The following is a 12,313-nucleotide window of genomic DNA, read 5'->3' on the forward strand; positions in this document are numbered from 1 at the left end:
AATTCAAGTACTGGTTTTAAGATTTGTCAGGTATAGGTTCTTCCACACCTGCTTTACTTAATCATTATTTATGCACAAATGGCTACCCATAAAATGTATGAAATCCAAATTTTCCAAGATAAACACTGGCTTCAGCCCACTATATAAGAGTAGATAATCAATAGGCATTTACTGTCTTTTCTATGCTTATGGTCCCTACCCTCAGGAAGGTTGTAATTCAGTTTTGAAAACCAAATCACAGCTGAAACAATGAGAGCACCAATAAAAGATTATGTAATCAGGTACTAAGTACAGTTGATCCTTGAACAACATGATTTGGACTGCATGGGTCCACTTATATGCAGATTTTTTTCAATATACGTACAGTAATGTATTTTCCTTATGATTTTCTTAATAACATTTTCTTTTCTATAGGTTACTTTATTGTAAGAATACAGTATATGATATATAGAGAGAAAATATATGCTAATCAACTGTTTATGTTTTCGGTAAGGCTTCTGGTCAACAATAACCTATTAGTAGTTAAGTTTTGGGAGAGTCCAACGTTATCGGTGGATATTTGACTGTGTGGGGTGTTGTCACTCCTAACCTCCACATTGTTGAGGGGTCAACCATAATGCAGTAAAGACTATGACATGCCACAGAAATTTAGGAAAAGGGGAAATTGATCAGTAATAACAGAAGTTGTCAGAAAAGCTTCAAAGAGATAAAACTCTCCAAGTAAAGGGAAGGAGCATGCACTCAGTGAAAAAAAACAGGCTGGAAGCTAAGAATAGGAAAATGGAGTGTTGACGAAAAGGCAGCATGAATACTGTAGAGTGGAGAGCTGGTATCAGAGAGGAGATAAACAAACCCATGAAAAGGAAAAGGTCCTTGAAGGAAAGACCAAAATAAAGAAGAGAGACAACTTTAAGGAACAAGAGAATGAGAGTTTTCTCTGAAATGTTATATACATTTCTGAAGACAGTAGGGTAAGATCACAAGAGAGGACTCAGCTGATGATGTAGGAGTGAAGGGGGAAATATGGGAGCAAGATTCCTCAGCAGACTGGAAAAGACAGAATTCAGTGCATAGGTAGACGGGTTGGGCCAGACAGCAAGGATGAAAATATAAAAGGAATAAAGAAATTCAGGAGATAGCACCTAAGAGATAAACCAGATTTTATCAGTGAAGCCAGAGATGCTTTTAAAAAGTGACTAAGTGTCAATACTTTCACTCAGGAAAATTCTTAAGAATCTGACACTTTTATATTATGAAAATGTGCCATTTTGAAGGTTTTCTCCACCATTTAAAAACCTCTAATGCATTCCTACTATTTTAAAAATAAAGTTAAAACTCCTTAGCCTTACATTCAAGGACATTCATAATCTGACCCAAAACTACTTTCCCAGGCTTTATCTCCTGCTAGAGTCTGCTCACAGGAACCCAGTGCTCCAGCCTAGCCAATCTGTTCCTTGCCACCAACTAAATGCTATCTCTGCCCTTTTGTCTACCACATTCCTTTCTCACCACCCTCAAACTACACTGTAGCCACCCAAGCAAAAACAAAAAGTTTAAACAAACAAACAAACAAAACCTGAGTTACTTGTTAGAGGAAAGCAAAGATGAATAAGACATAGGGCCCAACATCAGGGAACAAGGTTTTAGTATATTAAGGTGACATGGTTATAGTATATTAATCTTACCTACAATTGAAAGCTCGGCTCAAGTCTCATATCTTCTACTAACCATTTACAGGATTCGGCAAGAAACATTTCTTCTAACTCCTGAGTACTCACTGTCTACTACTCATCTGGGTCCATCATAAGCAGCCTAGGTTAACATCTTATTAGGTCTATATCCTTTCTCTCCACTAAAGTATAAGATCCATGAGGGCAAGGACTGTATTTTATATCTTTTTGTAAACTCCAGCGTCCAGTGTCTAGAGAGTGCCTGGAATATGAGAAATGTTCATAAACAAGTATGCTGCAACGGCTCCTGCGCATGAATGCCCTTTCGTATGAAAAATAATTTGTTCCTCCCTGGCTATGAAACGGTGAAGCATGATTTAAGAAATTCATTACTTAGGGCCTGCTTACACTGTTATCATCACACTGCTACCAGTTCCAATCATCTCTTCATCTCTTATCTTACTCCTCCATTACAGGCAATGGTGCCTATGGTGAATATTAACGTATTTGGATTTCCACAACTTAGAATTTTATGTATCTTATAATTTTCAACTATTTTGATATATGCACAATGATAATCAAGGCACAGGGTTTTATTAAACTAACAAATTATCATTCTTCAAAGGCAGGTAAAAACAGCATTCTGTTCAGGAATTTGATAAAGGCCCCCAGAATTAGATTAGATTTTGTTAAGCCTTTCACTCTGCACATGTAACCACAACCCTCCACGCACTCTGTCAACTGCTGTTACACACACAGTCACTACTGTACATATCATCCTTATTGACAGCCATCTCCATCTCATAAATAATGGTGATTAAGCCCATTCTTAACAGCAATGCATTCCTTGCTTCCTCAAATCATATCTCTGTGAAGGGAGATCCTAACTGCACGAAATATAACCAATCTGATCTCACGTTCAGATACAGCAAAAACCTACAGATAAGACAGAGAGCACAGGTCTTGATGAGACTATAAAGTATAGGTCTTTATGAGAGCGGTAAGATGCCAAAGCAGGAAATGCCTGGGCCTCACATGCCTATTAAAAGCAATACCTCCACAGATGATGAGTGTCCAATCAAATCGCCAATAAGCTCCAGTGAACATGACGTGGCATTTTCTTGTTGCTTTTTAACAGGCTGGCTGGCTTGTTTGTTCACTCTTCCAAATCCCCACATGTTAAAAAAACCTACAAAAACACAATCATTTCAGTCATTTCCAAAATTAATGTGCTCTTTACTTATAGTAGTAATATGAGATCAGAAAAACAGAGAAAATTTAAATGCAGATGTTCTGCACTTATTTTAGTCCAGGGCTAAGTGGATGTTTCCAGGCACTATGCTAGTGTTTTTTTAAATGCTATTTCATCTCATCTTTCTTAGCTAACCGGGTTTGTTCCTCCTCTATTTCTATTGCTCCTTCTCACCCATGATAAAAAAGACAGGCACTAGAAATGAAAGAGGAGAGAGGTGAAAGGCCTGAATGACAGTGTCTAATTGTCAAAAAAAAAAAAGAAAAAAAAAAAAAAGAAAAAAAAAAAAAAGGCATAGCTCAGCTCTTTCAACAGAGCATAGAGGAAAAGCTATATGTGTGTATCCAAAAACAATACCCTAGGACATCAGGTAAGTCAAAAGAACCAGAAGAAACTAGAGGTACCGGCATCAGATTTCTATGCAAAGGTTGACAGTAATTCATTCAAACAACCAGAGTTTTATTTTTCAAACCAAACACCTAAAAGTCAAGAGCTTCAGAGATTATGATACAAACACAAAGAGAAGTGTATTTTCCCATAAATTGAGTTCAATGTTAATGCTTCAAGGCTAAAGAACACTCAGTTTGACATCTGACAGTACAATTTCTGTTTGTGTATCAGTCAGAATTATAGATAATAGAAATGATATTTCATTAGGCCATTTGGTTATTCAGATTACCAGTTTTCCCTCGAAACATAAAATACCAGTTGATTGGAACTGAAGTAAAGAGGCGGTTTAAGGCAGTATTAAGATGTGAATCCTACATCCCAATTACCATATGCTCCCTGTAAACATCTTATGCCTATTCGGAGCATATTCTATATTATTCTTGTGATTTCACATAATCGCCCTTCTTCTGCCATCCATATGAGAAAAAAGGGAGAGAAAAAGAAGGACTACCTTTTTGGGAAAAGACACACACCTGTTGGTACAGGTTCAGCTGCAAGCTGCTGTTTTTCTCGTAACTCCCAAATGCGTACACTGCCATCTTCTGAGCATGAGATTAATTGCCTGTCAGAACAGAAAATCAGTAACACAAAGAAAGCACACCATGGAGGGCCAATGCTAAATTTGCAGTTAGAGAAATCATTAGAGCCCTCAACTGCTTTTATTCAGTCTTAGCGGGAGCTGATAAAAATTACAAATTAACATGGCTTTACAATACAAACTAAAAGTATTCTTCAGGAAAGGCACATATTATACTATGTCACATTGTTCAAATGCTATAAATTTATTATCTTCATTTCTTAAAATGCATTTGGGAAAACAGTATGAATGACACTTTTACAATGTCCTGAGAAACCCCCTTCCCTCCTCTCACTATATCGCTTCTCAGGGTGCCTCTTACTCTAAAAATATCCTGCACAGAAAATAATGCTATTCCCTTCCCATAATTTCATCCCTAGAAACTGAGAAGCCAAATTTACCCTGAGAGGAAAACCCTCACTTAGTGGCCTTAGACAACAAGGAGACTACCATTTGATTCTGGCCATTATATAGTAAGTGCCCCAAAGTCTTTTACCTTATTAAATAAAAACTAAATTTTAAATCATCTCTTCTTACAATGAAATTCAATGTAATTCATTTGAACCTTGCTTCTTGTAAATTTTGTAATACAGTGCTACAAACTCTTCTGTTAGAGACAGCCATGGGACATTCTCAATGTCCAAAAAGAACACAGCAGATCAAGCCACAGAACCAGGTAACTTAGTGACGAGAAATTACACTGGTGGCCCCAGGAACCACTTTCTTTCATCTATTGCAGAACGGATGGGAACTCATACCTGTTTGGAAGTTTGGCAATGTGCAGAACATTGGAGTCATGTGCAGTTTTCTGGCAGGCAATCACACGCTTCATTTGAAGGTTATATACATATAAACCCCTTCCAACTGCAGCAAATACATTCTGGGGAGGGAGCGGGGAGGGAGTTCAGAAATGGTCATAAAACTAGTACTTACCACCACCTGGTGTAACAGATTTCCAGCCCTCTGACATCAGAAAGCCATGTTACCTCCCCTATTCCTAGTCTTCAGCCCAAGTTACTATACTGCCCTCTGAAGTCCAATAATGTCGAAGCATCAAGGACTGCTCAGAGAGTATTTAGAAGGTATAAACACACAACTACTAATACAGAGAAAGCTTGCATATCATACCCCTTAGTGTCACTTTCTTCCTCGATGAAATATGACAGCTAGAAAAAGGAGCTATGGGTGGTGGCCTTACCCTGCAGCAGAAGCTACTGAGGTTTTCATTCACATAACACTATATACTTGGGAAAATTACTTAGCTTCTTTTGCCTAGAAAGTGTGAGCAAATTACTTGCACTCCACAACTTAAGCAATCGAGAGACCTATAAATGATACAATTACGACAGTATATGCTTTTTTGTATCATTGTAAGATCCTCTGAAAGCTTCACAAAAACATTTTTTCCAAATATAGTATTAGAAATTCCTTTTTGCTAACATAACTTTAATAGTTTGAAAGCACTTTACCAATGTTTATCTCACTTCAGCCTCACAACATCTTGTTAAGGGAGGAAAGGCAAACATTACTGCCATTTTCCAGAAGAACAAGTTAAAATTTTAAAAAGATGAAAGTCACACAAGAAATCAGACATGGAGTCAACATTAGAATCAAGGTAATGTTACTTCAGTCCCTTGTTCTTTGCTAACACCACACGACCTAGCTTCTGAAATTACTTTGCAAGTTACCAGACTTCTAGCAGCACTAGTCTTAGAATCATTCATTCTTATACAATAGGTACCCTCGTGAGGAAGACCTTCCAGATTGCCTTTCTGTTTTCACCAGAGACCTTGGGCCCTCCAACCCTTCTAATACAGCCTCAAAGGCTACAAACCCAACTCAGACCTACAATATCTGAATCAAAGCATGTCCCCAAGGCTTACCAGAGTCTAAATCTGGAATGATCCCCTTGACACTCAGGATTAGTACTCTGCACTCAGTAAGGCAAGTTGAGGATCAGTGCCAACGGCACAAATAAAAACAACTAGCCAATGTGCTAAAATCTAGAGCTCTATAAATTGCATTCAATGCAAAACCCCAGAAACTAGTCCTACAGACCAAGAAATCCATGCACAGTTTAAGTGACTGGATCTAAGGTCACAAAGAAAATTACAAACACAACTAGAGAATTCATGAGCTTTAGTGGCAGCATTTTCTCAATGGAGACATCAATCAACTGTCATCAATAATAGTTCCCTGTAGAAGGAAAGAACCCTCAACAAAAGAAGGAAAACTAGGGAAAACTGAATAATGCTTTTTATCAAGTATTTATAGCTTGATATATTTTTAAGATTAAAAGGAATACAAAGTGAAAAAACTTTTACGTACTAATTTTTACAAAAGTCAGAAAAAGGTATAAAATTATTTATATAATTTTTAGGGCTACAACTCTTAGAAATCTAGTCTCCATATTTTGAGACTATATTATTTTTTATCACATATATATATTTTTTCAAAAACAAAGAAACCTAACCTTTGGGTATATTAGTTTTGTTTTTTAAAAAAATCCTATTCTTATCCTATTCTTTTCTCTTTTGTTTTTGTTTTGTTTTTAAAGAGAGGTGCAAAGAAAAAAAAAGTACACCACATTCTCTCCCTCCAGAACACTATTAATGAAATTTTTCATTAATTAACACTAATTAATGAAACCAATGGATTACTGAATCTTGGCTCTGATCAATCTCTTCTCTTAGCCTCAGGGGCTCAGAAAATACATTTAAAGGGGGTTACTTGTCTAAATGTAATTAAAAGATATGTTTTAAGAGTTGTAACCTTTGAGGGAGGGGGTGGGGTAGGAGGCTTTTCTCTCACTTTTATTTTGTGCCTGTCTATACTGTTTAAATTTTCCAATTGCATACATGTTATTATTTTTACTTAAAAATTTCATTAATAGTAATCCATTGGTACTAATCTCTTCCAGCTAAAAAGATGTCAAGTACTTCAACAGCATCACTGCCAAGGCCTAAAGGATGGAAGCTAGCAATTATCACCCAATTATCTCGCCCCAGAATGCTAACAAACTAAAAGGGAAACATTCTTGAAATTTTTAATTTCTTTATCTCTCTGTAAAAAGCACCAGAATCTTCAAAGGGATCCTTTCTGACAGTGTTTCTTAAAACAATTTTAAGCATTAACCTCAAATCCTATGGGATTATTTAATTCCACCCAAAATTTTCAATAGGGTTAAAATCTGCGGCCATTTAGTCACCCCCTTATCTCAAAATTAGGAGTGAGGATTAAAATGCCTTTTTAACACAAATGGTACCATTTTCAAAAAATATCAGACCGTTTTAAAGCACAACTTGAAACCATGGGGAATGATATCTCTTTATGGCTATAATGGAATTAAAGTTTAAAAATCAGAAATTAGATTTATTAAAAAAGGCACATTTACAGATATTTTATAGATTTTTTACCTCTTCATCACATGTGAAATGATGAATAGAAATGTCATTTTGTTTTTGACAGAGTTTTATTTCTTGCTGAGTGTCCAGTTGTGGAGATGGGTCCCAGAAGTTGCGTTCATAGGCCTGCACGGTCCAGTCCAGGACATCCCAGATGATCAGCTCTCCAACATGAGAGCCAGTGACAAAACTCAAATCTAGGCAAAGTTCACATGTGCCTCATTACTGATCATTTTATCTAGGCTAAAGGTAAAAATGAATGGACTGCCTAGTAGTAATGCTCTATAAAATCACAGTAATTAGAACAGTGAGGTATCTACACAAGCCAAACAGAAATATTAATATAACAGAATAAAAAGACCAAAAATAGATTCAAGTTGACTTAATTATTTATTTTGTGATAATGACTGCATTTCACTTCAGTAAAGAAATACCTCATTCTGGAATATTTGGTTAAGTTTTGGGGGAATAAAAATAAAATAACCTTACCTTAGCTCATGTACCAAAATAAGTTTCTAATAAATTAAAACATTATAGGTACTTAAAGGACTGAAGAAAATAAAGAGGAACACTTTTATGAATACAAAGTGGTAAAGGGCTCTAAAGGAAGCAGATAAGTGTTCAGAGGGAAGAGATCCTAGTAAATATTTGCCTGGCCAAAAAAAAAAAATCATATACTTAAATGACAAAACGCTGGGAAAAATTTACAACTTAAATGTCAAAATAGGTTTATTATACGTGATACATAAGGAGTTCTTAGCAATCACTATGAACAAAATACCCCACTAGGAAAAATGGGCGAAGGACTTAAACAGGCAAAAAAAATTACAAATGGTCAGTAAACCCGTGAAAAGATATCCAACTCCTTTAATAAAAAAATCTAAAAGCAATCAGATGCCATTTACTGAATTGCAAATTGGGCAAGATTGTAAAGCAGGAAAACACCCAATGCTGGCAAAAACATCGGGAATCAGCACATTCATGCACTGCTAATGTCCAGGTATCAATTAGTACAATCTTTTCAAAAATTCACTTGGTAATATGTATCAAAACCTTTAAAAAAAAACCTATAGTTCCAACAATTCTACTTCTAGAAATTTTTCCTGAGGGAAGTACATAAAAGACACAGGGACAATGTTGTTATACTATCTTAAAAGTCTGAAGATAACCTAAACATCTAACTGGGGACTGAATAAATAAATAAGGCATCCACAAAAGAAACAGTAATGCTGTTATTGAAAATTAAGTTGTAAAAGTATGTTTACATTGATATGAAAATAAATTCATGCCATACTGTTACAAAACTGTAAATCATTTGTATACACATAACACACACACCCACACATATGCCTGGAAAACATCTAAAAGGATGTGTACCAGTATTTAGTGCTTGACAGTAGGACAATTTAAATTTTAACATTTTTTATGTTTCTCACTATTTCTCATTTTTCTACTATGACTATGTGTAACTTGGTACAATAACAAGTTTTTAAAACCTTTAGAGAAAATGAAATTAATGGGCCAAGACATTTTATAAATCATACATTTAATAGAAAATGCACAGCTGCTAGACTAAAAATTATTTTAAAGAAATGTAATTTATTTTAATTCTTACATATTTTGGGTAAGACAGAACAGAACAATGCACTGAATCCAGAAACCCAAGTTCTAATTTTGGCTCTGCATGTTATTAGCCAGGTGGTCTTTAGGAAGTCATTTACTTTATTTATTTTTTTTAGGAAATCGTTTAAACTTTCTGTATCTTGGATTCCTCAAGCATTAAATGAGGATGATTGTAAAAATAAAATTAAATAATAAATGTGTAGCCATTTCAAAAAAACATCAAATGTTATCTTTGAGTCCCTGGTATTATTTTGAGCCTCTGGTATTATTCCACATCAATGATACTAAAACATCCAATTACTTGTAATTTAGAAATACATAGATGAGTATAATTATGATTTAATTATCCCATTTATCAAATAAACCAGTGGGACAAAAATCTTTAATAAGCAGATGAATAATCTCTTAGAAATAAAGAATTACCAGCAATCATACATGTAAGCATTATTTTGTCTTGGTTCCAAGGCTATCATAGGTAGCTCATTAATGCCTAATTTCCATAGTTTATTAACAGACTCTATAGAATATGCTCTGTGAAGAAATAAGTTCACTTCTCATCTGTGGAGAAAAACAGGCTTCTACTTTTAAAAGTGAGAAAGTTAAGGTGGTACTAATCTTTCCATGACCTTCTTTTCCACTGCTTTCCCTCCTCTTTCCAATTTCAAACTACAAAAGCAACAGAGAAGTGAAGGAGTGAAGACTCGTCTTGACTCTCACTCTGCATATGTGGTCGTAACACAGAGTTTACCTACTGAGACCATGTAGCAGCTTTCTCTGACTTAATCCTTTTAGTGTCTGCGATTCCTCTATGCAGTAGAAACAAAGTATTAATGACCAGTTAGAATTTTTCACTAAAAACAAAATAGTGGCATTCATCTGTGTCAGCACATAGTTTATCACTATGTATATTTTTACATTCCCAAACAGGTCATTCAAAATGTGTCTCACCAAACAACTTCAATGATGTGTTATTAATGGATGGATTTTTATCCTATATAAGTATCAGAAGCCACTTAGTATGAAAATCTCACCTGGCATCTGTCTATCCATTCCTCACAAGTACTAACACTTTGTGACTACCATATCATGCTGTCAGCACAAAATAAGAAAAGGAATAAAATAAAGCAGCAGCAGCCACAGCCTTTTGTCAGAAGAAATTAGTAAGGTCATCTTGTTTGTCTGTCCTAGAAAACCTTCCGCATTCAGATGTCTAGTAACATTTGCGGGAGTTCTATCTTTCCATTCTAAGGTCGCCCTGGGGACTGCTCTCTTAAAATGCACTTCCCCTGTGATGTACAAACCCAGGAACCAGCCACATCTTTCACTGGTAATGGTGAGGACAAAGAAGCAGGGCAGAGACTGGAGCAGGGAACTATACGACACAATCATTCCAGGACTGCCAAAGGCTGCAACAGGGCTGACATGCCTATGCACAAGATCAGACTGTCGGCAAATCATTTTCAAATTGTACCAGACTTCCTGGCTATGTATCACTACATATGCTTTTGGCTTATTTATTATCCATAGTGTAATTTTACAATCACAGAGTTTATAAGGTAAAAAGTACTAGGGGTTTTCTGTAACTTTCATTAACAATTTTTTTATTTAAGCTTGTCATTTTCCTTCCCTTAAGAATTTGGCAAAGAAATACTTGAAGAAATCTTTCTTTAACTGTAATAACATTCTCTTCATATCACATAGCAAAAGAAGGGCCATGAAGTTAAGGTTATCTCTGTAACATCCCACCACCTTCATTTATGTAAACATGCTGGTTCAATGGTACTAAATAAGACACTAAATTTCACCAAAAATAAGACAACTAGGCATGATCAGTATAATGGGCCAGAACACTGTTGTGTTTTTCTCTGCAGCTTGGGGCCTTAGGGCTCCAAGCAGGCCTCAGAAAGTCTCTCAAATAAGAACTTTCCTTTTATGCTATGTCTCCATCAATGACTAGAAAAAAAGAACACCCAGAGAAAAATAAAGGGGCACTACCAAAAACTGTTACTTCTATCACCACAGAAAATCTGGTTTTTAGAAAGACTTGTAGCCTGGCTTTTACAAGAAGATGTCTCTTAGAGAGGAGGATTTTGGAGCTGAGAGGGATGTTCTTACTGATGTATCTGAAAATGTGACTGAATGGCACACAAATGGAGACTATACTTGGTGCTCTCTGTGCCCCTCTTTCCCTTGTCTCATGTTTACACAAAATATTGTTCAAAAAGAGCCAACCCAGGCCTCAGGTAGATATGTGACTGGGGTGCAGTCCAGTCCTCCCACTATATCATATTCCCACCATACCTATAAGACCCACTTGCAGTTTCCACTGGACTATCAAACTGAAGCCACCAAGAGTTCTCTTAACTGACCTTATGCAGATCACCAGCAGGGCTCTAATAATATAAGTTGTGCTTATTTGCAAGTGAACTAGCTAAACGCCAAGATCTGTGGTTTGTGATCCTGTCCTACCATCTGATGTCAGATTCATCTCAAACGAGATACTCATTAAAATCATTTATGAAGCCAAACAGGTTGTCACCAAGGCAAAACCCACAACCATTAAGAAGGGCAGACATGAACCATGACCCATTTTCTGCAGACCTTTACTTTAGTTCAGTGTTATTCTCTGAGTCTTCAATCATGATTGTAACTGACTTGAATCCTGCTCATTGTACTGTAAGTGTGTAACTTGCTATGTGATACTGTACTGTGTGGTCAGCAAGACAAAAAGGCATAAATATTTCCAATCTTCTCTACAAAAGAGGAACTCGCCAGAACCATTTGCCAAAAATGCTGAAATGCTACTAGGCGTTAGTATTTGTAGCCTATAACAATCATCCCACAGCTACCAAGTACTGCCTGAGATAATTATGCTCTCCTCTGTCTTCTTTTCTCTGCCCTACTCTATGTTCCTTGTGCCTAAATCTTAGACCTACCAAGCTATGAAACTTTCTCAGCTCCACTGGCTAAAAACTCAGAATAAAAGAGAATGACAATCCTTCCTAATCTAAAGCATTATTTTAATGAAAGTAATTCCAGAATCCTGGAACAAAACAAGACTGAAGTTCAGAACAGGTTACGTTAACAAGTACAAAACTATACATAATATACATGTACACAATGAGCTTACCACTGACATTAACCAACGAGAGAATATTATCCTTGTGATCAAGGAGGCGCTTAACTTCAAGGATATCCCATTTTGGTGATCCATCTATGGGTGCTACCAATTTGAAAATTACTAAATGAAAAAAAGATATAATTTATTAAAGTGTTCAAGGAAATAAAACACTATTTCTGCTCAAAAAGTAAGCATTTCATTACATGAAAAATACCT

General features: G+C 36.0%; 1 protein-coding gene across 2 annotated transcripts in view; it reads right to left on the reverse strand.

Moving 5' to 3' along the window:
• Window positions 1–12,313, reverse strand: part of WDR41 (WD repeat domain 41) — a 41,735-nt gene that overhangs the window by 2,987 nt on the left and 26,435 nt on the right. For both annotated transcript variants that reach the window (XM_063087925.1, XM_063087923.1), the window contains exons 8-12: window positions 12,107–12,217; window positions 7,366–7,550; window positions 4,708–4,829; window positions 3,846–3,934; window positions 2,726–2,859 (exon numbers count right to left, since the gene is read on the reverse strand). In XM_063087925.1, the coding sequence (XP_062943995.1) occupies window positions 2,726–2,859; window positions 3,846–3,934; window positions 4,708–4,829; window positions 7,366–7,550; window positions 12,107–12,217 (641 nt within the window). The remainder of the gene's footprint in view (window positions 1–2,725; window positions 2,860–3,845; window positions 3,935–4,707; window positions 4,830–7,365; window positions 7,551–12,106; window positions 12,218–12,313) is intronic.

The sequence above is a fragment of the Cynocephalus volans genome, chromosome 2 (genome assembly GCF_027409185.1).
Source record: "Cynocephalus volans isolate mCynVol1 chromosome 2, mCynVol1.pri, whole genome shotgun sequence".
NCBI classification, from domain to species: Eukaryota; Metazoa; Chordata; class Mammalia; order Dermoptera; family Cynocephalidae; genus Cynocephalus; species Cynocephalus volans.